The sequence below is a fragment of the Ustilaginoidea virens genome, chromosome 1 (assembly GCF_000687475.1).
Source record: "Ustilaginoidea virens chromosome 1, complete sequence".
Lineage (NCBI taxonomy): Eukaryota > Fungi > Ascomycota > Sordariomycetes > Hypocreales > Clavicipitaceae > Ustilaginoidea > Ustilaginoidea virens.
In genome coordinates this window covers 1875345-1900357 of record NC_057316.1, presented here as the reverse complement: position 1 = coordinate 1900357, position 25013 = coordinate 1875345, and the positions used below count along the sequence as shown (strand labels likewise).

The 25013-nt window shown below is 56.6% G+C and overlaps 7 protein-coding genes across 7 annotated transcripts; 2 read left to right on the top strand and 5 right to left on the bottom strand.

The window, feature by feature from the left end:
* Window positions 1-143: 143 nt before the first annotated feature.
* Window positions 144-675, bottom strand: UV8b_00281 (uncharacterized protein; the record flags this gene model as incomplete). The annotated part of the gene is made up of 2 exons (XM_043137779.1): window positions 144-437; window positions 514-675. The coding sequence occupies 2 exons, from the start codon at window positions 673-675 to the stop codon at window positions 144-146; spliced, it is 456 nt and encodes a 151-aa protein (XP_042993713.1).
* Window positions 676-2855: 2180 nt separating this feature from the next.
* UV8b_00280 (uncharacterized protein) lies at window positions 2856-5522 on the top strand (the record flags this gene model as incomplete). The annotated part of the gene is made up of 11 exons (XM_043137778.1): window positions 2856-2863; window positions 3008-3111; window positions 3256-3353; window positions 3456-3573; window positions 3659-3760; window positions 3853-4036; window positions 4118-4502; window positions 4582-4697; window positions 4763-4840; window positions 4960-5114; window positions 5248-5522. The coding sequence occupies 11 exons, from the start codon at window positions 2856-2858 to the stop codon at window positions 5520-5522; spliced, it is 1623 nt and encodes a 540-aa protein (XP_042993712.1).
* A 477-nt stretch (window positions 5523-5999) lies between these two features.
* Window positions 6000-9031, bottom strand: UV8b_00279 (uncharacterized protein; the record flags this gene model as incomplete). The annotated part of the gene is made up of 2 exons (XM_043137777.1): window positions 6000-7171; window positions 7273-9031. The coding sequence occupies 2 exons, from the start codon at window positions 9029-9031 to the stop codon at window positions 6000-6002; spliced, it is 2931 nt and encodes a 976-aa protein (XP_042993711.1).
* Window positions 9032-12185: 3154 nt separating this feature from the next.
* Window positions 12186-12830, bottom strand: UV8b_00278 (uncharacterized protein; the record flags this gene model as incomplete). The annotated part of the gene is made up of 2 exons (XM_043137776.1): window positions 12186-12399; window positions 12496-12830. The coding sequence occupies 2 exons, from the start codon at window positions 12828-12830 to the stop codon at window positions 12186-12188; spliced, it is 549 nt and encodes a 182-aa protein (XP_042993710.1).
* A 1350-nt stretch (window positions 12831-14180) lies between these two features.
* On the bottom strand, window positions 14181-14972 carry UV8b_00277 (uncharacterized protein; the record flags this gene model as incomplete). The annotated part of the gene is made up of 1 exon (XM_043137775.1): window positions 14181-14972. One exon carries the CDS (start codon window positions 14970-14972, stop codon window positions 14181-14183), a length of 792 nt encoding a protein of 263 aa, XP_042993709.1.
* A 1342-nt stretch (window positions 14973-16314) lies between these two features.
* UV8b_00276 (uncharacterized protein) lies at window positions 16315-20450 on the bottom strand (the record flags this gene model as incomplete). Its single annotated transcript, XM_043137774.1, has 5 exons — window positions 16315-16825; window positions 16943-17296; window positions 17384-17691; window positions 17775-18309; window positions 19375-20450. The coding sequence occupies 5 exons, from the start codon at window positions 20448-20450 to the stop codon at window positions 16315-16317; spliced, it is 2784 nt and encodes a 927-aa protein (XP_042993708.1).
* Window positions 20451-22842: 2392 nt separating this feature from the next.
* UV8b_00275 (uncharacterized protein) lies at window positions 22843-23430 on the top strand (the record flags this gene model as incomplete). Its single annotated transcript, XM_043137773.1, has 1 exon — window positions 22843-23430. One exon carries the CDS (start codon window positions 22843-22845, stop codon window positions 23428-23430), a length of 588 nt encoding a protein of 195 aa, XP_042993707.1.
* Between the last annotated feature and the right edge of the window lie 1583 nt (window positions 23431-25013).

The following is a 25013-nucleotide window of genomic DNA, read 5'->3' as shown; positions in this document are numbered from 1 at the left end:
CTTTCCCATGGCCCGAATCTCCACTACATCGTCGACGTCCAGTGGTGGCCACGCCCAAATATCTGGTACCGAGCCTCAGTAATGGCACTTGAATACCGCGCCGGGCCCGCGTCGTCCGGTTGGCCAGGGTGTGAAGCCAGCGATCAAGGCCGATGGATGCCTCGTTGGAGTCGGCGAGCGGTGCTGCTTCTGCTGTGTTGTTGTTGTTCCATGACAATGTGCAGGCGCGCACTGGGCATGCCTGCAATGTCCAAGTGAATGCTTCCGGGGGGACGAGCGACAGGGCGTCGGAGAAACCTCCTGCGCCGTGGAAGGAGCATGGCCCGCTTGATGTCGTGTGACGACGCTTCTTGCACCCAGTGATCGCATGAACCACCAGCCTCGTCTGTAGCCGATTGTAGTTGAAGCCTTGCGAGAGCCTCGGCTTGAACGGGGAGCTATCGAAAGACCTATGGCACCAGCATCAAATCACTGTTTTGCGTTTTTCCTTGTCCCCTTTTCCTCGCCGCATACTATAAGTAATGGGATGACGAGAGGGAAATACTGGCGATTTCCTTTATGGGGTTTTAGAGTTTTGCTTTGTGAGAGGAATATACCAGCCGCGTCGATTCGAGGCCACTTGTTTATGGCGGACGAGGCTGCGGAGATGATGCTCTCGTTCGGAGAAGCCATCATGGATCAGCAAGAATCAGCAAGAATCAGCAAGAATCAGCAAGAATCAGCAAGAATCAGCAAGAATCAGCAAGAATCAGCCGCAAAGGCCAAGAACGGGTTACCCCCCTGGCAACCAACCGCCTCGGACAACACCGCCGTCAGCATTCACGAGCTGGTGCGGCTGCGGCTGCGGCTGCAGACCTCCCCATTTCAGCCAAGGCGGGAGGCCCGCAGCCCAACGTGGATAAGGAAAGCCGGCAGCCGGCTGTTGTGACGCGGTTGGGCACGGCTCGCACTGGCTCAGCCTACCTGATAAATCTGCAGTCGCTGCAGTCCGCAGCCCGCAGTCCGCTGACGAGCAAAAGAAACGCAATCAAATCCACGGGGGAGAACGCGCCGCCACGCCACACATTTCCCGCCCGGTCGCTATGATGCATCACATGTAGCTAGCAGCTGCTTTGCGAAGTTTCGGGGCGGGCTGCGCGCACCAGGACGGCAGTTTTGCTTTCGCACCAGACGGCTGTCAGATTTTACTTAACCCACTCCAGGGCAGGCAACGGGGGGCTGCTGCTGCCTGCGCAGAAACGGGCTTTTTTCTTTTTTCTTTTTTTTTTTTCTTTTGGCGGGAGGAAATCATGTGCAGTTCTTTATTTCGGTACTGGGAATGGCTGCGGAGTACTCCGTAGAATGAAGAGAGAAAGAGGGGGGGGGGATGGGAAGAAAAAAAAAAAATGAAAAGAAAGCCGTCGTGGCGAGATGGCGGTTGGCAGAAAGAAAGAAAAGTTATTTACGTGTTCAAGTATTCGATTCGACTAGACGTGATTAGTGATTAGTCGGCGACGGCGTGCCAACTGCTGACAGCTGGCTGGCAACCGGGGGGGACATGTAACGGCCCGCACGGTAGGTACCTAGGTAGGTAGGTGCGACAGACTCGCGAGTGGGGGCAGGGCAAGCAGGGCTGATAGAATACCTACCTCCAGTCTCCTACCTTGAGGTACGTGCCTACCTACCTCTCCTAGCTGGGTACGGAGTGCTATCAAGTGTCAGTTATCAGCCCGGCGTCCTCCTTGAGAAGAAATGGCTTGCCCGTGGGACCAGAAACGCCCAAAACTCTAAAATGCGCCGGCTGGAGGGACGCCGTCGAGTAAAAGCACGACTCGTCCGCGATTCCGCGGGCCCGCGCTCCCCGTCGGACCCCCCGTAGGTACTTTAAAAAGGAACCCAGACCAGACAGCGCCCTCGAGTCTACGGAGCAGAGTCCAGGCTTCAGTTCAGAACCACCAGCCCCAGACCGGGTTCGAATGCAAAATGCACGCACGACAAAGTCGTCCGCAAAAGAACGTGTCAGTTACTACATGCGGAGTACTCCGTACAGCCCTGGCAGATTGAATGCCCCGGCGACTTGGCAGCTCTCACATCTCTCCGTGCATGTGCCCACTTGGACCGGGGGTGGGGGGGCGGGGAGGGTAGCTGGCCAATCAGGCGCCAGGCAGGCCGGGGGTCTGGGACGGCCACCACCCCACCGCCCAACAGCCAGCTGGCTTGTTGGCTTGTCGACGCATTCGACCAGGTTGACCCGACTAAAGTTGTCAACGGGGCCGCCTTTAACTTTTTCGGAGCCCGGCTTGGGGGGGGCGGAGGGGAAAGTCACCGCGCGAAGGAAAGAAAAAACCCCGGAAAATGATAAAAAAAAAAAAAAAAGGGATAGGAAAGTCGAATAAAAAAATGGAGATGGGAAATAATATGGGAAACAAAAAAAAAAAGGGTCAGGCACGTACGGCGCGTGGTGGTATTTAATTCCTGGCTGCAGTCTCCCCCCCCCCCCCCCCCCCTTTGCCTTGGACATCCCGGCTCGACTCGTCCGTAGTCCGTCCAGGACAAGTGACGACCAAAACCACAACCGACCTTGAACTCGTCGATGTCGATGCCTCTGCCGTGTCGAGCCGAATCCTAGCCCTCGATCGCGGCCGAGCAGACTGTTGCAGACTTGCATACCTGCATCTTGCATAGCGCCATCTTGCATACCTGCAAACCTGCGTACCGCATACCTGCATACCTGCATACCTGCGTACCCGCATAGAGATCCACCGACGGCACGCACGCACGCACGCACGCACGCACGGCCTGCGCGGTGCCGACATGCTGTCGCCGTGTGCCACCAGCCGTGGCAGCCGCCGACCATCGCTAAAATCCCGCCTGCAATGGTACCGTGACCCTTGTCAATGCCGCCGCCAAGATCCATGATCCATGATCCATGATCTTGATCCTTGATCTTGATCCACGATATTTGATGCAGATCCATGGTTCCATGACGCAGATTCAATGACTTCTCTAACCTTTGGTCCCGCTGCAGCCCTAAAGACCCCGAGTCCGGCTACGAAAACACGACGTGGTGCAACAGGGACCTCATCCCCATTCCACCCGACAGACGCACCTATGGCTTCGTTTCCTACATGGGTAAGGGCTGATTCGCGAGGGGGAAGGGAACAAAAATCCCCAAGACCTGGAAAAGAAAAAAAAAAGAAAGAAAGAAAGAAAGAAAGAAACCGCCGACGCGGCGGCGTGAGACGTCCCCCGCTGACGGCCCCGTCTTCACCGCAGCATACTGGACTGTTTCCGGCTCCAACATCTCGGCTTGGACCATCGGCAGCACCTTGCTAGCCTTTGGCCTCAGCCCCCAGCAAGCAATCGCGGCAGTTGTGAGTGCGCTCGATCGATGCACCAATGGCCTCGCTGCGGGTGGTGCCCAGTTCTAACCGCTCCGTCGTCCGCCCAACCCCCCCCCCCCTCCCGTCGGATAGGTTGTCGGAGGCATCATCACCGGACTGCTGGCCGTGCTGTGCGGCTGGGTCGGCGCCAAGCAGAACATCGGCTTCACCGTCTCGAGCAGAAGTTCCTGGGGGATGCGAGGATCCTACTGTTGGTCAAAGGCGTTCCCAACTCCGATGCGCCCGCGTGCGCCTGTCTAACTTGTTCCTATTTAACTCGTTCCTCATGCACGCAGTCCCCGTCGTTCTACGCGTCTTTGTCGCCTGTATTTGGTTCGGCATGCAAGCCTTTTGGGGCGGCCAGGCTACTCGTGTTTGCCTCGGTGCCGTGATCCCAGGTGAGCCTCGTCGTCGCGCCGAACTCGACTTCTGTGTGTCTTGGTTGGTGGCCGCTGACCTGATTCTCGTGTCTTCTGTTCTGCGCCGCCAGGTCTTGCCCACATGCAAAACTCCTTCTCCGCCGACTCCCACCTCGAGACCAAGGACTTTATCGGCCTTGTGATATGGATCTGTGCCTTTGCTCCCGCCATCCTCATACGACCCGAGCGGCTGCAGATTCCCTTTGCCGCCTGCTTTGTCCTGTTTTCCTGCACCATCTTTGGGTTGCTCATCTGGTAGGCTACATGGACGCTGTTTGCGAGGCAAAACATATAAAAAAAAAAAGGTTGTTGACTTGGCTGATGCGCCGTAATCAGGGGCGTGAGCCAGGCCCACGGACCCGGCGCTCTGTTCCAACAGCCGGCCACGGCGCCCAACGTCGGCTGGGCTTTCATGTTCAGCTTGACCGCCATCATGGGCGCGTGGGGAGGCGGAACGCTGGGCCAGTCCGACTGGACTCGATATGCCAGCCGGAAATTGGCGCCGGTGCCTTCGCAGCTGGTCGCTTCGCCAGCCACCATCACCGTCACCGCCGTCATCGGCATCGTCGTGACGAGCGCCGCCAAGGACGTCATCGGCGGCGACGTGCTTTGGAACCCCATCTACCTCCTCGCCGCCATCCAGGAGTACTACGGCTCGAGCTCCGCCGTTCGCGCCGGCGTGTTCTTTGCCGGCCTGGGGCTCGTCGCATCCCAGCTTGCGGTGAGAAGCTAGCGCGACAGGGACAAATTCCTTTCCCGGCAATTGTGGCACGGCGGGCTGATGATGCCATGAAATGCAGATATCGCTCATCCTCAACGCAATGTCCTGCGGCATGGACATGGCCGGCTTGTGGCCCAAGTACATCAACATACGGCGAGGAGCCGCCATCATGACCGTCATTGGCATCGCCACACAGTAAAGCCTACCCCCCCCCCCCCCTGCTTTCCTGTTCGGAACTTGACATGCTGACCGCGTCCCAGACCGTGGCAGCTTCTGGCCACGGCCACCAAATTCCTCCAGGTGATGAGCGGCTTCAGCGTGTTTCTGGCTCCGTTGACGTAGGTATTTCCACAAGCCCGAGCGGGCCTGCCCCATACCCCATGCCCCATGCCCCATGCATCATGCATCATCAATCCCCACGGCCCACGGCTCACGGCTAGTCTAACGCTGCGCGCAGGGGCATCTTGCTAGCCGACTACCACGCAGTACGCCGACGCAAGCTGAAAGTGGACGATTTGTACCGCGGAAACGACACGAGTATCTACTGGTTCAGCCGCGGGGTTAACTGGCGAGCACCCGTCGCTTTTGCCCTGGGAACCTGGCCAATGCTACGTAGGTCTTTTTGCAACTTTTCCCGTCCCAGCTCGCTTTCGCATGTCAGTTGTGCCGTCCGAAACAGCTCTGCTGACTCCTTTCGGCTTGTCTTTTGTCTTTGCCGCACCCCCCCCCCCCCCCCCTTTTGCAGCCGGCTTGGTAGCGACGGTGAACCAGTACGCCGACCCGCCGTGGGTCGGCTGGATCCGGCTTTACAACCTGTCGTTTCTTGTGGGGACGTCCGTGTCCTTTGCCGCGTTTTGGGCGCTGGGCTTGGCCTTCCCCCCGCGGGGGCTCGGGGCCGAGTCGGAGTTTGCGGCCGCGCCGCCCTACAGGCCGTCCAGCTCGGCCGTGCGCGACAGCGCGAGCGACGGCACCGGCCGACTGGACGACGCGGGCGAGAAGTCTCCGGTGTTGGTCGTCTAGTGCGGGCGCAGCGTGGTGCGACGGGCCATGGGGTGGACCGCCGTCGGCCGCGTAGAGCGCATGTCCGTGCCGGCCGTGTAAACATTTGACGAGACCAGTACGCCGTGCTTGGGGGGTTTCAGTAGCTCCGGCTGTGTGGTCTGTAGAAGCCACACGCCAGTCGTAATGTAATAAGCCCTAGCTATAATTTTACTGGAAAAACACATACCACCAGCTCGGCCGTGTCAAACGACTGCTCACTCGACAAGCCAGCCCGGTTGTAGTTTGCCTAAGCCCAGGCATGCCCCTATACAATCGTCGGCCGTGCCAAGACGAGACTCGGTTGATTGCTTTAATCCCGCGACGTGAGCGGCAAAGATATCCATGCAGGAGGGCATATGGGAAAGCAGGGGAACTCGTAGAAACACCGGCCTCGTCAGACGGCGGTCAATGCACGCTCGCTTTCCCAGCTGGACATGGAGAGCAAAAACGCCTCCGCTACAGCAGATGCTCGTCGTGCAACGCGCCGAATAAGCCCTCGACCTCGGCCGCCGCAACACGCAGCTCGTCCGCCACCTGCCCCGTCACCAGCACGTACGCATACAGCAAGGCGTAGTCCCGCTCGCTCACATGAATCCCCGCCGCCGCCGCCGCCGCCATTGCCTTCTCCGCCCGGAACCGGAACACCTTGCTCAGCAGCCGGTCCCGCAGGGCCGCGATGCTCGGCACCACATCTGTTAGCGGGTACTCGAGCGTGATGGAGCTCGCTAGGACCTGGAAGATGTGGCACACGCGGTCGCACAGCGCGGCGCGCTCCTCCGACGTAAACTCCAGGAGGGCCCTCTCGCCGCTCGACAGCCTGCCCCTCGGTTGCGTCACCAGGCTCATGGCGAAGAAGCTGTCGAGGATTCTGTTTGCGCTCTGCATGATGCGGCCGTGGGCCTCAAGGGGGAACGGGCCGCGTAGCTCAAACTCGCTGGCCGCCGAGTTTCGGAGGCTCTCGAGCCCGTCGGCGCTCCGCCGCAAGGCCGCCTGCTCGCCCGACTCGAGATAGCTGCTGGAACAGTCGCTGCGCAGGAGAATCGCCAACGGGCCTCGCCTCCAGATGAGCCCCATCTGCAGAAACAGCACGGAAACCCCTTCCTTGAACTTTCTGCGCGCCGAGATGGGCCATATCAGCCGGCACACTATCAGACCCCACACGATGCCGGCCATGACGGAAATCACTCTATGCTTGACAATCTCCATGATGAGCGGATGGGCGCCGCCCTCGTCTTCGTCGTCCTCGTCCACCCTTTGGCTCAGGCTGTAGGCGTAAAGGGTTGACACGTTGTACGCAAGTATCGTCATCCTCCCCAAGGGTGCTTGGCCGCGAGCCACGATGAGGTAAAAGTTGAAAAAGCTGACAAACCACCCGAGTACTACAAGAGCCACGGCATTCCCCTGGCTAAGGTTCCAGTTGATGACGGAAAATGCGGCGCCGAGGAACGTCCCAAGGAACCTGGCCCATCCCGTCGTGTTGGATGCCCCAACCGTCATTGAGCAAACAATCATAAAGGACAGTAACCCCCATTCTCCGCGATAGTGGTTGTACCACGGCCGAGTCTCGTCCAAGAAGGCAATCATCGCCCACAAGGATGCACCGATTCCTACCTTGATCCCAAACAAAACTTTTACATGTTAGTAATTCGAGGCTCGCACTTTTCTTCTTCTTCTTTGTTCTTCTTCGACTCTTCTCTTTTGGGAACCGTTCACCGAGAAAAAAACTTACTGTCGTCTCTAGCCATGCTTTGCAACAATCGCAATGCCATCTGTGACAGTCTGGCTAGGACTCTGTTTTCTTTGGCGGCAGCTTGCCTCTTGTACGTGTCTCTTTGCTCCAAAATCGGAGCGGGAATCCCGTTCAGCACCAACGATTTCTTGATAGGCTTGACCAAAGCCTCCGACTCCGTCGACTCAAAGGGCAGCGCGGATAAGCTGTATTCTCGGGTAGTTTCGGTCCACCACAACAGCCATCTCCAACTTCTCTTAGAGTGGTCGCTGACATATCGCAGATCTTCCAGCAAGTCCAGGTACTTTTGCATCTCCTCTGCAAACGACTGCAGAGTGAAGCTGTAATGTCCACAGGCTGCAGCCATCTCCTCCAACTTGATGCTGCTCGAGTCATCGTGAAAGACTTTTCGTGCCGCTAAATCGTAAATATTCCGGAGCGCATGGACTCGGGCGTCGGTGAACAGTGCCAAATTTTCTGTCAAAATGGGTCGGAAGCCGTTTGGTCGAGTTTCGTAGTGTGGTGGTCCTCCAAACACGGGTTCGTGCAGAAGTCGTGAGAGAACCTCTGTCAGACCCTGCATTGAGGGTCGAATCAAGTCGGTAAAGGTGGCGAAAAGGGCCGAGGGTCCGCACGAAGGGTTCGCCGCACTGCTGTTGAGGAGCGTCTGCTGCGTTTTGGCTGCGCTCCTGAGCCCACCGATGGATTGTGCCAGCGTCTCAATCGCCTGAACAATGGTCCTTTCGACGGCGTAAACTTTTTCTCGCCCGAGAAAGTAGTGCTCAAACTTGGCCTCCCTGAGATTCCTGGTGAGGGTCGCCTGCGTCTGCGCATAAGATAAAGAGGCTCTGGATATATCGCTCGGGTCGTCGTGCCCTGCGTCACCGCGGAGAAAGCTGGCACTCACAGAGGCCAGCACATCGCCAAGAGCAGCCGATGCCTGCACCATTGAACCTCGTAGCTGCGTCCGCGCGGACACGGGCCATATCAACAAGTTGACGGCGGCCGCGCTGGTAATGCCCATGATGAGCATCTTGAGGACTTGGGTGAGTTTCTGGTTGGAAAAGACGTTTGAAACGACGGCGCTCTCCTTTGTCACCACAGCGATGATGGCTATGGATGCTAGGGTGCTTCCCACATTGACAAGCGGGTTGTCCATGCGCTGCTTGACCCAGCCCATGAACCCAAAGCCTCCTCCTATGAAGATGGTTACCACCAAAACGTGTGCCAGAGTCACCAATCCTAGCTTTGACCCTACCAGGACAGAGGCCACCATGGATAGGATGGATACAGTCTCAGCGTAGGCAATTGCGGCGATTGCGATGAAGATGGCCTCAATCATGGATCCGGCAGATCGTGCCGCATGAAAGTACACGGTGATGGTGGCCACAACATGCTTTCCGTCTGGTCTGCCGAGGAAGTCTGACAGAGGCCCAACAAACGTCGCCAGGCTCGCAACCGTATATGCAAAGGTACATTTCAGGACGCCACGTCCTTGAACGGAGCCGAGCCATTCCACGAGGGATAACAGCTGAGAATGCAAAGAGTTGGCCGGATCCTGACAGTATGTCGGCCACGCTTGCTGGTGGGGGTTACTGCATGGTAAGCCGCGGCGGTCGGATCCATCCAAGGACGAGCCTGTTACCGGTAGTGACAGGGCCGGAGCATTTTGTTGCTGCTGTCTGAGAACCTGTCGCGCAGAGGCCGCCGAGTCGTGACGCAAGGTACCGTCGTCTGAAGGTGTTGCAAGGGATGCCATGGAGCAATCGGGAGTCTGCAGGCTGCCTTGGGCCGGCCACCGCGGCTGCTCAAGTGGTCTGCAAACGAGCGACAGGCGAAGTTGGAAGGAATAAAATGTACGTAGGGAGATGGCCAAGCGGCATTGAGCCGGGCTGGTAAGAGGACGTAAAGGTTGTCTACCTATCTTCTGAAGGACTGGGCTGATGCAATTTTTCAAGGTTTACTTCAACCTGAGGTTGATACATAATTTTAGGCTGCCAAGCCCAGCCACCCACCATCGTTCAAGGTGCACGGCTGCAGTTGCAGTTTCCCCACCTTTCCCCAGCCCAGACTGTGCCCCTGCCACCTGGTGCCACCTGGATCAGGTGGCAGTCCAGTCCCGTTGCACTGTACAAGTACTGTAATTGACACTGTAATTGAACGTGGGTCTGTTTGAACTTTGGGGTCAATATCTGGACGTCAGTTCAGTTTTTAAATCCTTGATGCTCAAGACAACGAAAACAGCATTGTAGCGTTGCAGAGGAAACTCTTCGTCTCAGGCGAGAAGCCTGTCGGAAGTACAACTGTTCCAAAAAATCCGCCCGCCATCTAATAAAGACTACGGGGTTGATGGTAATGCTACTGAATTACATCACCGTCTAATTTCAAGAAAAGCAACTGTTGGAGGTCTCACTTATCCCCTTGTTCGTTAGGTCGTCTTCTTCTGCCTCTGCCGCATCACCCTGTCGATACCGTCTCAGTGATGGGCACAACGTGGTAATCGGCCCAGAGTGCGTCTGTCAATTCACCCAGATTGTCCTACCATTCTGCACGACGCGTCGACAGATCATTGCAATGTACCAGCTGCCATGGCCTTGTGAAAGCGACACACGAAAAATGTGGTTCCCGTTCTGACCAACGCATAAGCCATTTTGGGAAACGGCAGAGCAACGAGTCCTACAAAGTCCAGTCCTCTGTGCAGCGCGAACGCGCCTACCCCGGTGTCACCCATCCCGAGGCATTGGCATGCCCGAAGCCGCTGCTGTTCCACGGGTTTGCAATACACCGGAGGTGTCTCATGGCGGGAGCAACATTTCCCTCGGGTTACTCGAAGGTGGCTGTTTCTTCATCGCGGCCCACAAATTCCTGTGGTTCAAGGGATGTTTGGAACTTCGTCTACAGCTGTAAAACAGAGTTCTGTTCCTTGAAACTCGATACAAACTCAATGTGCAAGACTTGAGGAGGCTTCAAGTATACGTACGCCTAGCAAGACAAGCCAATGATCATTTCGAATAACAAGACCAAGCTTCTCGTCATGCAAGGGAACTAGCAGTTTCTGTGCCGAGTCATTCACGTTTGCGGCGAAGTGGATGCTCGAAAAGCCTCAATCGTGGCCTCCAAACCAACGAATACCCATTGCCCAAGAGACCGGTCAAGCTATTCCTTGCAAAAAGGGCTTTGTGGGCATCAAAGGTGAATTCCAAGAGCTCACTCGTGGTCTCGAACAAAGACAAGAGAGCGGCCATCCCGCTTGAAGAGGACCAATTTCCAAGTCAAGTTTCCAGCTTGCCTGAGTCTGTCAGTTTTCTTTTCAGACAACAATGGCCTTGACAAAAACGAGCCTCGGGGATTGCTTACTTACGCCGGGGCTGAAACTCCCAGAAGACCCTTTGTAATTCCAGGGCTCTTTCAAGCCTCACTCCATTCCTTTGGCGTCGTTTTATTTGGATGTAAAGTGCCTATCTTGACGAAATCGACTCACCATGCACGAATGATTGTCAAGGGCGCCAGCTCCTAATATACTTGGCTAGATCGTGGCAAATCATACAGAGTAAGACCAACATACATCCGCTACCATGCTTAATCACCTCACTTGATGAGATCTCTAGTACTTACAACACGCCAGTAACGCCACAGAATATTAATACGACCAATATCAGGCCTTAATATGTGGTATCATGCACTTTCTGCGCGCATCTCGAGCCGACAACACAGCAAATGATATGCATAACGCCAGGGTCACAGGGCGGCATGCCAGACAGTTTCCGACTCCGAAATTCGCCAATGCGTTGAGGAAGCATCAGAACTGCCTGTAAAAAGTCGTAGGGATCCATATCCGACTCGGCGGGTGCACAAAAATCAAAAGAGGCAAACATCCCAATAGGCGAGCAGAACCGACGACTTGATCAAAACGGCCACGTGCAACGGGAAAACTCGCTTTACCGGTAAATCTTCCTCCTGCGGCAAACTGATTCGCTCCTGAAGCATACGATGATGTCTCATTTTATCCTGCAGGCAGACCAGACCGACGGCGCCTCGAGAGCTGCCAGACTGGTAAATCAGCCTCGCAACATCCAGCGTCGGGCAGCAGCGCTGCAAAATCCCATCGGGCCCACTCGATGGTGAGCGTGTTTTCGCAGAGCTTGCCGCGCGTTGCCTCGCCCGCTTCTGTGACGGGACGCTTCGGCGCTGGCTGCACAAGTCGGCAGGTCGATTACTCTTCCCATCACACAGAGTGGGGTATGTAAGCGAGGAGCACGTAAAAGTCCTTAATTTGTTATAAAGGAAATTAGCTAGTAATGCTACTATTTTCAAAGCTTTCATAGCATATAATTGTATATATGAATAATAGAAAAATAGAAGGTTAATGAAAAGGAATTATTAGGCCTTGTTAGTGCCTAATATATAAATTATGACGAAGGTATGATAAGACTGTCTTATATCATAGCATATAACTTATTAGACATATGCTCGGAATAAGAGACCCACGTAAGACCTGCGCCGTGTAAGCAACCCTACCATACATCACAACATGTCCCAACGCAATCCCGCGCAGAGACACGTCTTTCTGGCCATGTGACGAGCATTCCTGCTGGCAAGGTTCTGCGACTCTCAGGACACCTGCGGTATGGCGGTGCGAAGGAACCGTCGGCCAGACTGCACCGAGCCCGCTTGGTGCAGTCTTTCATGAGCTCAGTGCAGCTCTGCCATGTGATGCCGTATTCTACGAGTATCACGCCGGAATCAACGAATCGTGGGGCCTTTAAACGCTGTTTTTTTTCGTCCCTTCGACCCATCATGTTTAACAACGCGGTTTGAACTCTCGCCTTGTGTATTTCCCTGCGCCGTTGTAAATGCCTGTGTGTAAATACAATCTTCTATCCCCAGAACGCCGAAAGCAAAGTCCCCAATTCTCATGACTCCAGGATCGGCAAATGCCCCAGCTCCTGCGCCCTCTTGACCTCGATCTCGTAGTGGGCCATGGCCTCGGCATACGCGGGCGGCCAGAGCTCCCGCTTCCCCGGCGGAGCGTCCTTGCCGCCAAACTTCCTGACCGCCAGGTAATACACCCTTGCCAAAGCCTTGCACGCCTTGGTCGCCCAGACAGATTTGCACTGGAAGTCGAGGCTACAGCCGAGGGAGGGAAAAAAAAAAAAAAAATGGTAAGCCACAAAGCCCGCAAAGCCCCGTAAAAGCCGCCAGCCTAGACCTCGGGTTACTTACTCCATCAGGAAGTTCTCGTCTATTCTGCGCTTGGCGCTCACGGCCCAGCGGTTTTGGCTGCGGTAGTTGTTGTAGCCGAAATCGTGTCGCCGGCAGGCAGGCAGGAAGGGAAAGTGGAACGGGTTGTCGGGCGAGTCGGTGCAGCCGTCAGAGTTCCAGTTCACAGACTCGGGGTTGCGGGCTTCTCGCTCGGCCATGAATTCGGGGAGGGTGAGTTCAAAGAGGTAGCGGTCGGTGAGGGCCTCCAGGGCGGTGGTTCGGGGTTGGAGGGCCGCGAGGGGAGACGCGACGGCGGCGACGGCGGCGGCCGTCAGGGCCCATGGGGAGGCCTTCATGGTTTTTTTTTTTTTTTTTTTTTTTTGGTGTAGAGGCTCAGCTCAGCGGAGCGAAGCGGGCAGACAGGGACGAGGGGCAAGGGATGCTGGGAATCGGGGAATCGGGAAATCTGCAGTGGACGGGGACGCGCGGGGGGGTTTTCCGTTCTTTTCTGGCCGCAGCAAATGAAAACTCCTGCCTGTATATATATATATGCGGCCCGAGTGAGTGTTGCGGGCTGCCGACACGAACACCGGCGCCCCGCTTGGTCGGGCTCGGCGGTCGGTACGGCGGGGAGGTGCCCCGTGAGCCCCTTTGTCGTCGCCGAGCTGCGCGGGGTACTTGCGCCCCGTGCAGTGTTGCGCTGGTGCAGCCATGTACCGTGTTGGATTAGTGTGCCCTTGGCGGCTTGGCTTGGCCCTCTTTGGCGGGCATCCCCGCAGTTCCTGGATAGGTGGCAGTTGGCAGGTGGCAGGGGCAAGCAAGGTTGCAGGTTGCAGGTGGCAGGTGGCAGGTGGGTCTGGGGACTCCGGGCTTGCAGCCCCCACCCCACCCCCCGCTTCGCTTCGCTTCGGGTGGGGATCCAGGGGCATGGGTCTCGGCCAGCTTAGGCCCGGAGGTTTTCGGGGCGCCCGGATGGATCGACGAATGGACGAATGGGCAAACGGACAGTGGCCAGCGCGAAAGCGACGCCGCACTGCAACCCGGTCTTGTTTTCGTGCGCGGGTTCCAATTGGCCTTTGCCTCGTGGCTGAAACGACAAGACACACCACGCACCCCTCGTGCGTGTGCTATGTATGCACACTCAGCCGCCGCCCGGCTGGCCCGAGCGGTCCAGAGCGGCTTGTTTGAGGAGGAAGCAATGGACGAAGGGAGAGTAAAGTGGCACCAGACAGACCCTTTTTCGAGTCCTCGTTCTAGATGGCGCGGCAAAATCGTTTCAAACTTTTTTGAGGAACCCAATCAATCAACCTCCACTTTCATACCGCTTTTCGGCATCCCCTAGCCAAAACGGATTTTTTTTTTCAGGCCCCGGGCAAAACGAAAACAAAAACGAAGCGAAGTAGATTACGTGCCATTAAGGTTCGCATTTAGCGGGTGGCTTGGCAGAATGCGCCAACCGAGACGGGCTTGTTTCAAGACTTGGACTCGGGCAATGTGCGCGCGAAAACAAGGCGTGGCCGACCACACCAGGCGGGCAGGGTGGGTATCCAGGAAAAACAAGAAAACAAGAAGAGAAAGAAGAAGAGAGGAGAAGAAGAGGAAGGAGAGGAAGAAGAGGAAGAAGAGGAAGGAGAAGAAGAGAAGAGAAGAAGGGGAAGGAGAAGAAGAAGAGGAGGGAGAAGAAGAAGAAAAAGAAGAAGCCGTGCCTATGCAGCAAAAAGAGCGCAAATCACCATGCCCAGCAAAAGTCGCCCGCCATGCCTCCCCCGCAGCAGCCCCCTCGCGACAGCAGCAGCAGCAGCAGCAGCAGCATTCTCCTCGTCCTTTCCGCTGCCGCCGCTGCCCGGGACAGGCGCGCCCGACGCGCCCGACGACGCCAGCACCCTCTTCCCGCTCGGGTACTGGATGTTGTAGACGGGCTCGTCCCTCAGCACCGTCTGCTCCCCCAGGACGTGCGGGCAGGACGGCTGGTTGGCGCCCGGCCAGTCCAGGCTGCACTGCTCGTCCAGCCCCAGCGTGCAGATGGGGTCGTCAATGTTGAACAGGACGTAGTTGCTGGCGACCCAGCTGGCGGGCCGCTCCAGGCAGCTGGCCAGGAAGTTCATGCTGTTGGCGGCGCTCAAGGGCAGCCGGTGGTGCTCCGTGTGGATGAGCGGCGCGCAGTGGGACGCGTCGACGGGCGTGTAGTGCATCTCGACGGCGCCGCCCGCCGCGGGCTTCTCGGTGGCCGGCTCGCCCGTGTAGAGGTAGTTCCACGCGTCGTAGCTCATGTCGTGGGCGCCGCCGGACTGGTCGACGCGCAGGAGGTAGACCTGGCGGTCCTGGTACCGCACCGACACGCAGATGCCGTCGCAGTCGACGGGCTGCGGCCAGTAGGCCACGCGGTCGGTGTTGATCTTGCATCCGAGGACGCCGACCGACGACGAGTAGCTGTCGTGCGGGGTGGCCCAGATGGCGGTGCCGTCGGCGCGTTTGGCCGCCGGCGATGGGATTCGCATGCCACGCACGCCTGGAGCTGGCGGGCAGCCTCGGGTTGTTGGAAGAGGGGGAGGGCAAGGCTTTGACAGGGCGACCGTGGTCGAGCGGCGTTGGTGGGAGGGGTGCTTGGGCCGACGTGCTGAGCCCCAAGAGACCATCGGGGTTGTCGGCGATGCAGGGGAATGTCGCGGGATCCGCGATGCGTCGGCAGCTTTGGGATCAAAGTCAAAGGAGGAAGGGGAAAAAGGGCATCGACAGCGGGAAATTTCTGGCGACCCCTTGGCAAAGGGCAAGCTCTGGATGGCCTAGCGTGTACTATGTAGCGTAGCGTGCAGCGTGCAGGCACCCAGGCACAGTAACCGGTGCCTGGCCAATCACACGGCCCGAGCCCCTGGCTGCGTGGGGCCACGCCCTCGGCTCCGCGGCAAGCCCGTTGCAGCTGCACCCACCTGCCTGGGGAATCCTGTCACCTGTCGACGCGCAGGGAATGAATGCCTTTGCTCCAACCGGAGGCTCCACGGCTGCGAGCATCTTCACGCACCCAGACCTTGTCCCTGACGACGGCCTGGATGCAACGCAAATGCCACTGCCACTGCCACTGCCACTGACTTATTGGTCATGACTGATGAAGAAACCGACACGCAGGCGAGAGGCAGAGGTTCATCATCATCTGTAAATCAATGGTTCGCCGCATGTTCGCATCACCCTCATGTTCTCATTGGTCTCAATACCCTTTGATGCTGGCAATGTTCTTAATTTACTGCCCATGCTCTTGTTGCCTGTACATCCGTATGTAGACCTTACAGCACAAGCCCCTGCAGGATATCGAAATCGAGCGTCAGGCTACGTAGAAACCGGATAGATGCCAGCAATTTTGCCATCAGCTCTATAGTAGCATTACTCTTGCCTCATGGCACTTCCTGACATGTCTTCCGCCTGGGATAATTTGATTGAATCTGTTGCAACGAGCAAAGTCTCCATGTGGTGGTGGTAATCCAGCATTGGGACGCTCTTTGTTGCTTGCAACTTCATAGTACTCGTGATAAGAATTATAATTATCCTTGTTCTTTTTACTCTTACTGCTCTCGATACTCGATATTTTCATCAGCACATGCTCAAATCACTCCTTCTGCTCTGACATACTCGTAGTGTTCCTATTTTCCTATTGTCCCAGTTCTTTTATTCTTACTTCTCGTGATACTCCTGGCCTATGCCGCTCTGAAAAAAAGCAACCCCACACCAAGTGAAGCCTCTCTTGTTATACCACAACAGTCTAGTAGTACTACTCTTGCTCCTCTTTATATCGAAAACTCCCCCCCGTTCAAGCCTACCCTACAGACCTGCAGCTCACACAACCTTGCATCACTCAATCGTTTCAATCCCGCGCTTAAAGACGATCCTACCAGCTGGCGACAGGCCCAGGTTGCCCGCCAGCAGGTTCACATACGACGTATTCCCAATGACGGTATTCCGTACGCTCACGGTACTGGCCTGGAGAAGCCCCCACACTCTCTTTGACAGGGTTAGGCCCTTCCGGGCGGCAATCTTGCCAATGTCCGTCATGATTCGGTTCGCCTCCGGAATGTACTGTCCAGCCAGGTAAAGCAGCTCGCAGCCTCTCCAGAGGTAATCTTCGCCCGGCCCAGCGGCCTCGCTTCTCAGCAGCAAGTGTTTGACAGCGAGGCTGCAGGCGTACGACAGCCAAAAGTCATGCCGCGCCGACAGGACGTCCTTGCTTCTCGTGAGTGCCAGGATGATGGCTTCGCTGTGCATTTGGCAGAGCACAGCGGCATTCATGTGATCGCGGAATTGGATAAACGGGAGAGAAACGAATGGTTCGAGAAGACGTATGCTACCGCAGTGGTAGAGGACCCTGCTGCCTGTCAGTCATATTTTCCTTTTCCTTGTTTCTCTCTCTCCTTTTTCTTTTTTTTTTTTTTTTGACGAAGCGTAAAATCATTTCGGCAGCGTGAAGGGGAAAAAGACGCACAGAATAGCAATCCACGACGGAATGACGGAACCTTGTCCTTGGAACCTCTGAGCATTCAGCTCGTGCCATTTGCGTAGCCGACTATATATGTTCTTGGCGCTACTATGGTCGGGCATTAGAGCAGTCCTGTTGCTGTAAGCAATGTCCAGGCATTCGGCCACCAAGCGAACCAAGGTGTATTCAACCACGAGGGCTTCGGCAGCGTAGGATATCTGCGGTTGGTTCGAGATGGGATACGGAGTCCACAACCGCTCAACCACTTGTACTAGGTCGGATGGCTCATTGCCGTCTGTGGAAAGCAGTTGCGCTGCCCAACCCCTTGGCACGTTAGTGGCTGCAATGACACAAGTCTTGCTACCGTCAAGTCAGCGAGCCGCTTCGACATTCCCCAACCAACCGCTCCGGTCCCGCGCCAAGGTTGACATGGCAAAGTCGCCTTACATGTTGAAGCAGTACAGTCCGCTGAGTCCAAGCGATATCGCTTGCTGCGCCTTTGTGTGCCGCACGTAGTGTCCCGGCGTCAGGCTTTGTAGAAAGCGGGCGTTAACCATGGGCAAATGGATCAGGTATCTCGACCACAGGCTTGCCAGTTTTTTTCCGTCTCCAAAGGCTTGTTCATAGGTTGACATTATGGCAACAGCCTGGAGCAATGACAGTGTGACGTCTCCCTGGTGAGCGTCCAGCAGGCTGTGTGCTTCTCGGGCAAAGTCCTCGCTATTCAGCGTGGGGATGGGCTCAAAAAATAATGCCTGTATTTTATTTCGTGGAAGACATGGTCAGAGTGCCGGGTCGGAGACTTTGTGCACACGGGGGATTTTCTAGATGACACTACCGTAGCGTACGCCAGGATGGAGTTGACCAGGAGCTCGGAGCAGAACTGGGCATCCAGCTGGTTCTCATATAGCCTCTCGGCAACCTGGCGGTAGACAATGATCTCGGTGAGTAGACGGCGGTGGAACAGTCGAGTCAGCGTTGTGTCCCAGGTGAAGAACAGCTTGAACAAGTGCGTTAGCAAAGCGTCACCGGCGGCGACTGAGGTCCAGTTTGAGAGCGGCAAGAGATGGTGTCCTAGCTGCGCGGTCAACATCATTGAATAAAGAGATGGTTGATTCCTATCCAAGGCAACCCTCGTCATCCAGGCTGCTCTTTGCCTCATGAGCGGAGGAGGGATATGGAAGCCGGGGGGGTTGGGAGCGAGCACAGAGGCGAGGCTCTCCTGTTTTTGCGCCTCGCGTATGACCTTGAGCGCGCTGACGGCATCTTGCTCGGAGCCGGTGCAGAGAATAGTAAAGGCATGCTTGAGGGATTTGTAGGATTCTCGCAGCCCGCCGTAGCGCTGCGCCAGCGCATTGCCGCGCGAGGTGTACCTGCAACTCGTCCCAGCCTTGGCGCAGGAGGCACATTCAGGCCGCCGGCCATCGCACTTTCAGAGAGAGTCAGAATCGCTCGGAGTTGACATTGGTAGGGAGGGCGGATGGCAGGCACAGACTCGAGTCTTGCGACTTCGGCATCCTGTTTGTTTTGGCTGATTTTAGTCCCGGCGAAGCGCGTGCAAAGCAAAAGGGCCCATGGGGGAGAATGCCTGGGAAGAACTGATGTCTGGGCATTGATGTCTGGGCAGAATGAAACTCACGGTCGCAGGCCAGGTTGACGCCCGGCCGCTTCTGTGGCCTCGTCTGCTCTTCCTGCCTTGGCTCTCGCGAAGGAGGGGGGGGAGACGGCATGGGAAGGAGCGGCCTGGACGCCCCCGAGTGTCTCTGTTGATGACTCATGCTGCGGGATCGGGCTGTGTGTTTTGTTTTTTTTTGTTTTTTTGTTTTTTTGTTTTTTTTTTTCGTTTTTTATTTTTTTTCCCCCTCCGGACAAGGAAGACGAGAAGAAAGAAGAAAAAAATTCAAAAACGAGGCTTTGCGAAAGCTTGTCTGCGGCCGTTTTACTTTTATTTTTTTTTTTTCGCCTCTTCACTTGTGTCGAAGCGGATCCATATGGGGTTACAAGTTTGTTGGGCTGTGGCAAAGGGGGGAGCAGCCTCTTCCAGTTTACAGACTTTCGTGAGATCACCGTGACGTCGAAGTCACGCGGACTCGCGCCTTTTCTGCTTCGCGTCCCTGTCGGGGTATCTTGGGCTTCCACGAACCAGATATTATTCTCCGGTTCCAGCGTCCATCGAGCATTGGGGCCGTCGGCCAGGTCCGCGTGGTCCGCGAGGTCCGCGACCTCGCGGCTTCAACCTCATGCATTGTTGCTGGCTAAGGTATAGTTACTTAGGTAGGTACCTGAGTAGGTAGGTAGGTTAGGTATTTAGGTAGATAGGTTAATAGTTGATAGTACAAGCGCAAGCGCAGACAAGTGAGCATCGCTCGCCACCCAGCGCACGCCGCCCATCCCCCCCCTCTCTCCCCAAGCACGGCACCCTCGGGCGCCGCGCTCACTCGTTCACCTTGATGCCCTGAACCCAGACGCACTGGATCTTGGAGAGGGCGTCGAGATCCTCCAGGGGATCCCCCTCCACCAGGACCAAATCCGCCCTCTTGCCCGTGGTGATGGAGCCCCTGTCGTCCAGGCCGAACAGCAAGGCCGGCTCCAACGTCGCCGCCCGGACAACCTCGGCGTTGGACAGGCCCGCCCGCGTGAGCTGCCGCAGCTCTTCCTGCAGTCCCCGGCCGAACCTGACGGAAGTATCCTCGGACGGGTTCGCTGACGACCCCGTGCATATCTTGGCGCCGGCGGCATGCAGATCCCTCACCGTCTTGACCGCCACGGAAAAGTCGCAGGCGAAGCCGCGCCGTCGCCAGGACGGCACAGCCTTCTCGAGGAAGCACAGGGTGGGGATGACGCCGATGCCCCTCTGCACAATCTTGTCCATGACGTCAGCGTCCAGCGCGGCGTCGACGGCCACGGGCGTCAGGACGTCGAAGCCCAGCTCGACGGCGGTCCTGTACGCCCCCGACTGGGTCGCGTACGCAATGGCCAGGCTGCCGTGGCGGTGCGTCTCATTGACGGCCGCCGCGATGACGTCCTCGCTCAGCCCGGGCTGGTCGACGATGATGGCGACGAGGGCCGCCCGCTCCGAGACGATTTTGGATTCCACCAGCCGCGCCGCCTCATCGGCCGTCGCCACCGTCTGCACCCCCCTGTAGTTTTTTACGCTCACAAGCTTGTCCGGCGGCCCAATGGCGGATCCGGTGGCGAGGTAGGACGGCAAGCCCGGGTCGTCTGCCGCGGCCATGTCCATGGCCCGGCTCTCGTCCGACGAGCTGCTCGAGTCGATGATGGTGGTGATGCCGCAGGCGGCGTAGGCGTCGAACGCGTCCAGCGAGGCGCCCACGTCGATCTTGGCGTCAATCATCCCGGGCATCAGCGTGCATCCGCTGCCGTCGATCGACGTATCCGCGATGGATTCCAGCGGCACAATGTTGCCCGGGCTGGTGACAAACTTGACCGTGGCATGCTCGGCGACGTGGTCTAGCCGCAGGACCCGGACGTTGCAGACCTCGGTGATGGGCATTATGTGCTTTTGTGTCTTTTTTTTTTTCTTTTTACTTTTGGAGAAGGGCAGCCGTATTAGCGCAGTCCAAGGACTTGCTCTCTAAAAAGCTTCGGCGTGATATTTATAAAATGCCGGGCTTGGGCCTTGCTAGCTCGTGCGCGTCGTTTGGTCAAGTCTTTTTTTTTTCTGCCCTTGTCAAAATGCGACATGATGACTTCATTTGCCAACGGTTTTTTTCTTTTCTTTTCTTTTCTTTTATTTTTTTGCACATCAAGGGCATTAAAATAGCTCTCTGGCGCTTCCAAACCATTCACCCAGCCTCGACAGCCATTTTGCCAAAAGCCGCTTCTCTTCTAACAAGAGAGAAGAAAAGGGAAGAACAAACCGTTGAAAAGGTCAATCTATCAAGATCTGTGTGACGAGGTTGCTACAGTCTGCCTCGCGCCCTCTGCACAGGACAGACAAATCAAGTATTTTTTACAGACAATGACAATGAGCCATCTGCAGGCCTTTCATTGGTTCCCCGCTTCCCGGTCGGCCTCGGCTCCGGCCACATCCCTCCATTCAGGTTGCCTCGGCGAGCCGGAACCCTCATCGTGGAATGCCATGACATAACCGTGACAAATCCGGCTGTGCTTCCGTAACCGGACCACACTAGCACAAAGGGCGGCCTCGTGTGGGATGGTAAGTTTATAACTTGCGGCATCTGATCGGCGCTGCCATCCTGCAACTCCTGCCCGTAAGCATCACCATCCCCGGGGCAGGCCATCGCTGGTTATTTCCCAGTCCAGCACCAACGAAACAGCCGCCGTCGCATTCCCAGCCAATTTCCACTCGTGACTGCAACATAACACTTGCGCCCCATTTGCAGTGTCGCCCACCCTTGGTGGCCCAGTCGTGTGCGTCTGGTCGCTCCAGTGCGACTGTTTTCTTACCAACCACTCTTCACCACGCCATGGACAAAGGGGGGGCTTGTTTAGGGACCCCCCCCCCCCCCCCAATGCGACGTCCACGTCCGACGTCTCCTGCGCATGCTACCTGGTTTCCCACTGACTGATTACCCGACGAGTCCGCGTGTTGGGACTGCAAACCACCTCCGCGGCCCCTGCAATCAGCTCTTGCGTCCGTGTCGATATCAATGTCACATGTCAGTCATCCTGGCTTTAACGCTGACACGACTCGGCCAAGCAGCCATGACGCTCTCAGGACCCCGCCCCAACAATCGAGAGACCAAGGCGGTTATTGTCATCCGGACTTAGAGCCGGATTGAGAATGAAGCAGCCGATGGATTTCATTGCTTTCGTCAACGGCAGCAGAGAAACCAGGGGCTCTCCTTCCCACGGATAGTTGGCACACCATCGACAATCAATGTCATCCTATGCATACATCTTGTTCAGAAGTGACACGTCAATACCCGGGAAATGTTGCCTCTAGTGAATTTTTTTTACCCAGCCTTTTGTGTCTGCGAAACAAAGTGGCGAGGTGAGGCGTCAACGGGGTAGTTCCAAGCGCCCGGCATCATCACGACTTCAATACCAGGGCAGAAACTTGGGGCTTTGCCGGGAGTTGTGGAGTGCATGTTATCAGTTTGAAAAGAAAAAAAAAATGTACCAGCCTGTCCAGGGCGTATCAAACTCCAAGAGCCTTGCTAGAGCTTCCGAGTCGCTTGTTGGAAATGCCACGCATCCGTATCGACGAAAGCCCCAGCCAAGGCGTACCATGGCTCTCTCTAGTTGTTCCCTCGTCCAGGATCCGTCGTAAAGGTCCCTAGTTCCCAGTGTGAGGACTGGTTCGCAGGCATCAAGCTGTGTGTTCGTCATGGCACCTAAAGGCAATCTAGTTCAGGTTTCAAGGTGTCAGCACCAAGCTGTGTGTTCATCATGGCATCCCAAGACAATCTAGTTCGGGTTTGGTCTCCTCAGCAACAAAATGTCAGCGCCAAGCCGCGAGATGCGCAAATTCCGCCCCAGTCTGGCAGTACCCCGAACCACAGCCTCATCGGCCCCCATAGCACTGGGGTGCCCCTTTTGATTCCATGCCTGAGATTCCAGCACTTCTGGTTGGCCCACGGACTATGTTCCTTGTGGCGCTGGCGAGCTCGTCCGTAGCATGATATTGGTCAGCAGCAATCGAAAACCCCCGGAACATAAACTCCGGATTACTCGCTCCAGTCAAGGATGACTGCAAATCTTGCGGTCTCTCGGGAGAAGTCATATACCCTATTGGCGAGTAGTATCCGTGTGAATTCGGCGGCGACACAGCTGTTAAACTTCCCAGCCGTCCGGCTTGTCTTGGCTCGCCGGCAACTCCCAAGGGTGAGCAATTCCCGAGCTCTAGCCCCGCGCGGATGGCACGCCGCCTCAAGGAATGAACACACTTTCTATATAGCGACATTCCAGGTTATCGAATCATGAGCGGGACAAGCGTAGAGGCAGGCGGTGACGGCGCACTGAAAATTGAAGTGCTGGCCACTGGCCTGATCAGCAGGCCTCATAACGACTCATTTGGAGACCGCGGCGCAGCGCCAGCAGACGCAAAGCCTGGTGCCGAAGACGTGGACACGAACAAAGGCATGCTCTCGAGCGAGGTCGATGCTGTCGACAGCGTGGCCGCTCCAACGGCTGCCCGGTATGCGCTCCAGTGTTCGTTGGCTTTGGAAAAAAACGCAGCCAACACACCCAGGGTCCGTCACGCACCGCACACCGTGGAGACCGACTGCATCAAGGACGGCACAGCGGAGGACGCAGCGAGGCCGAATCCGAGGAAGCGGCAGGTTGACGAAGCATTTTCCCCGGCGGGAGTAGCTGGCACCGCGGGGGACTTGCCGCCGTACATGTCCCGAGACGCAATCGAGGCGCGGAGGATAATCCTGAGCTGCGATTTGCCGCCCGAGCAGGATGTCAAGTGGTCCGGGGCGCCGGATACAGGCCACGATCCGTCGGAGGATAGCATTTTGAGGGAGGTTGGCCGCAGCCCTTGGTTCATGAAGAAACGCTGATTCTCGGCAGTGAGTGGGCGTGGTTGGACAAGGGCAACACAGGCCAGCTGCGTCTCATGGCACTTTGAATCCTGTGGTACTTTGCGATGCATCTTGAATCTCTAGCATTTAAAACACCCGTGGCAATTGAAACTCGTGGAATTTGAATCTTGCGGCATTTACATCCCGTAGCATTTTAGAAAAGTGACAGTTTGTCCTCGGCTCGGGATATCTGCAGCTTCGCCCACCGAACTACATGGAGCATTGACGGATGTGGTCGTCCTTCACTTCAGCGAGCTCATATTCACTCCAACTCGGCACAAATGCTTTGCCCAGGGCCAACGGTATCCACAGAGGAAGAAGCCGACGGGAGTGCGTGTCTCTGCATCCCCGTCGTTCGGAGCGGAAAGCGCATCTACAACTCGACGAGATGTTGCGGTGGCAAATTTCCCTGCCGTTTCTGACCGCCTGCCTTTAGCGGCCATGCGCGTAAACCCTTTCAACCTCGCGCTTGCTTTCAAGCTTCAAGCATCGCGTTTCGACTGCCACAAGATCTTCTTTCACGCAAGAACTCTGGTAGTTTTCCCACAAGACTTGAGCCTTTTGACTCTAGTTTTCTGTTGAGCACACCTTGGACACGAAGCAGGCGTGTCCCGCTGGCGGCTCCGGGCCTGTTCGAATGGGTGACCGCCTTGCAAGTATATGCAACCCCGTAACGCGGTACTCCGTACCACCGAAAACGCTGCTATTTCGGAACATGTAACCGCGCGGGCGGCCATGGCAGATGCGGCTCTGCTTTTCCCGCGCCACATGGCGCGCCATTCAGCCCTCAGGGCTACAATGTGCGCCGCAAGCGAACGTTGGCCGCACTAGGCTCAGCCGCGCCAACGGAGGAATCCGGCGTCCAGGAACACGAGCAGGAGGTTCGGAGCCAACCCAGTTCAGTCCATGCTTATAAACATGCGAAATGGAATAAAAGGACGCGTCTATCTCTGTCCAGAATGAGCACCACACTCGTCGGTTAGGACTCGGCGCGAGATGCAACATCGTAGTGGACAGCAACCCGCCATCTGCACACGGCTCGCCAGACTGTCCGGCGTCCATCGCAGCGGACGGTCTTTGTATATTCTTTCCCCTGACTCCGCCGGGTCGTCCGCAATGACCGTGGGCCCATCTTCCAACAGGGCTGTGTGCAGTGCCTGCGGCGGATCCTTTGACGGGGGAGTAGCCTAATTACATAGTCGGCCTTGTAGTGCCCTGGGGCCAGGCAGCGTCGAACCGCAGGCCTTTGCGGTAGGTTTGCCGTGCGGAGAGTGCATGTCGCCGCTGGTAATCGGGGCTCCCTGGCTGTGAACCTGAATCATTGGTGGTAAAACAGCAGGAGCCCGTTACCTTGGATGCCGTTCTAAGGATGGGTCACCCTGACCAGGAGACTGTTGGTGATGGAGTCGCCGTAATTTGTTAATGCAGCCTCGCCAGGTAAAGGCCGTGGTTGCTTTTGCGCATATATAGTGGACTGTGACAACTACCATATTCGACTGAGTGAATAGACAAACGGGGGCGAGTATCACGAGTCAGCGTTATGGACATTATAAATATAACTG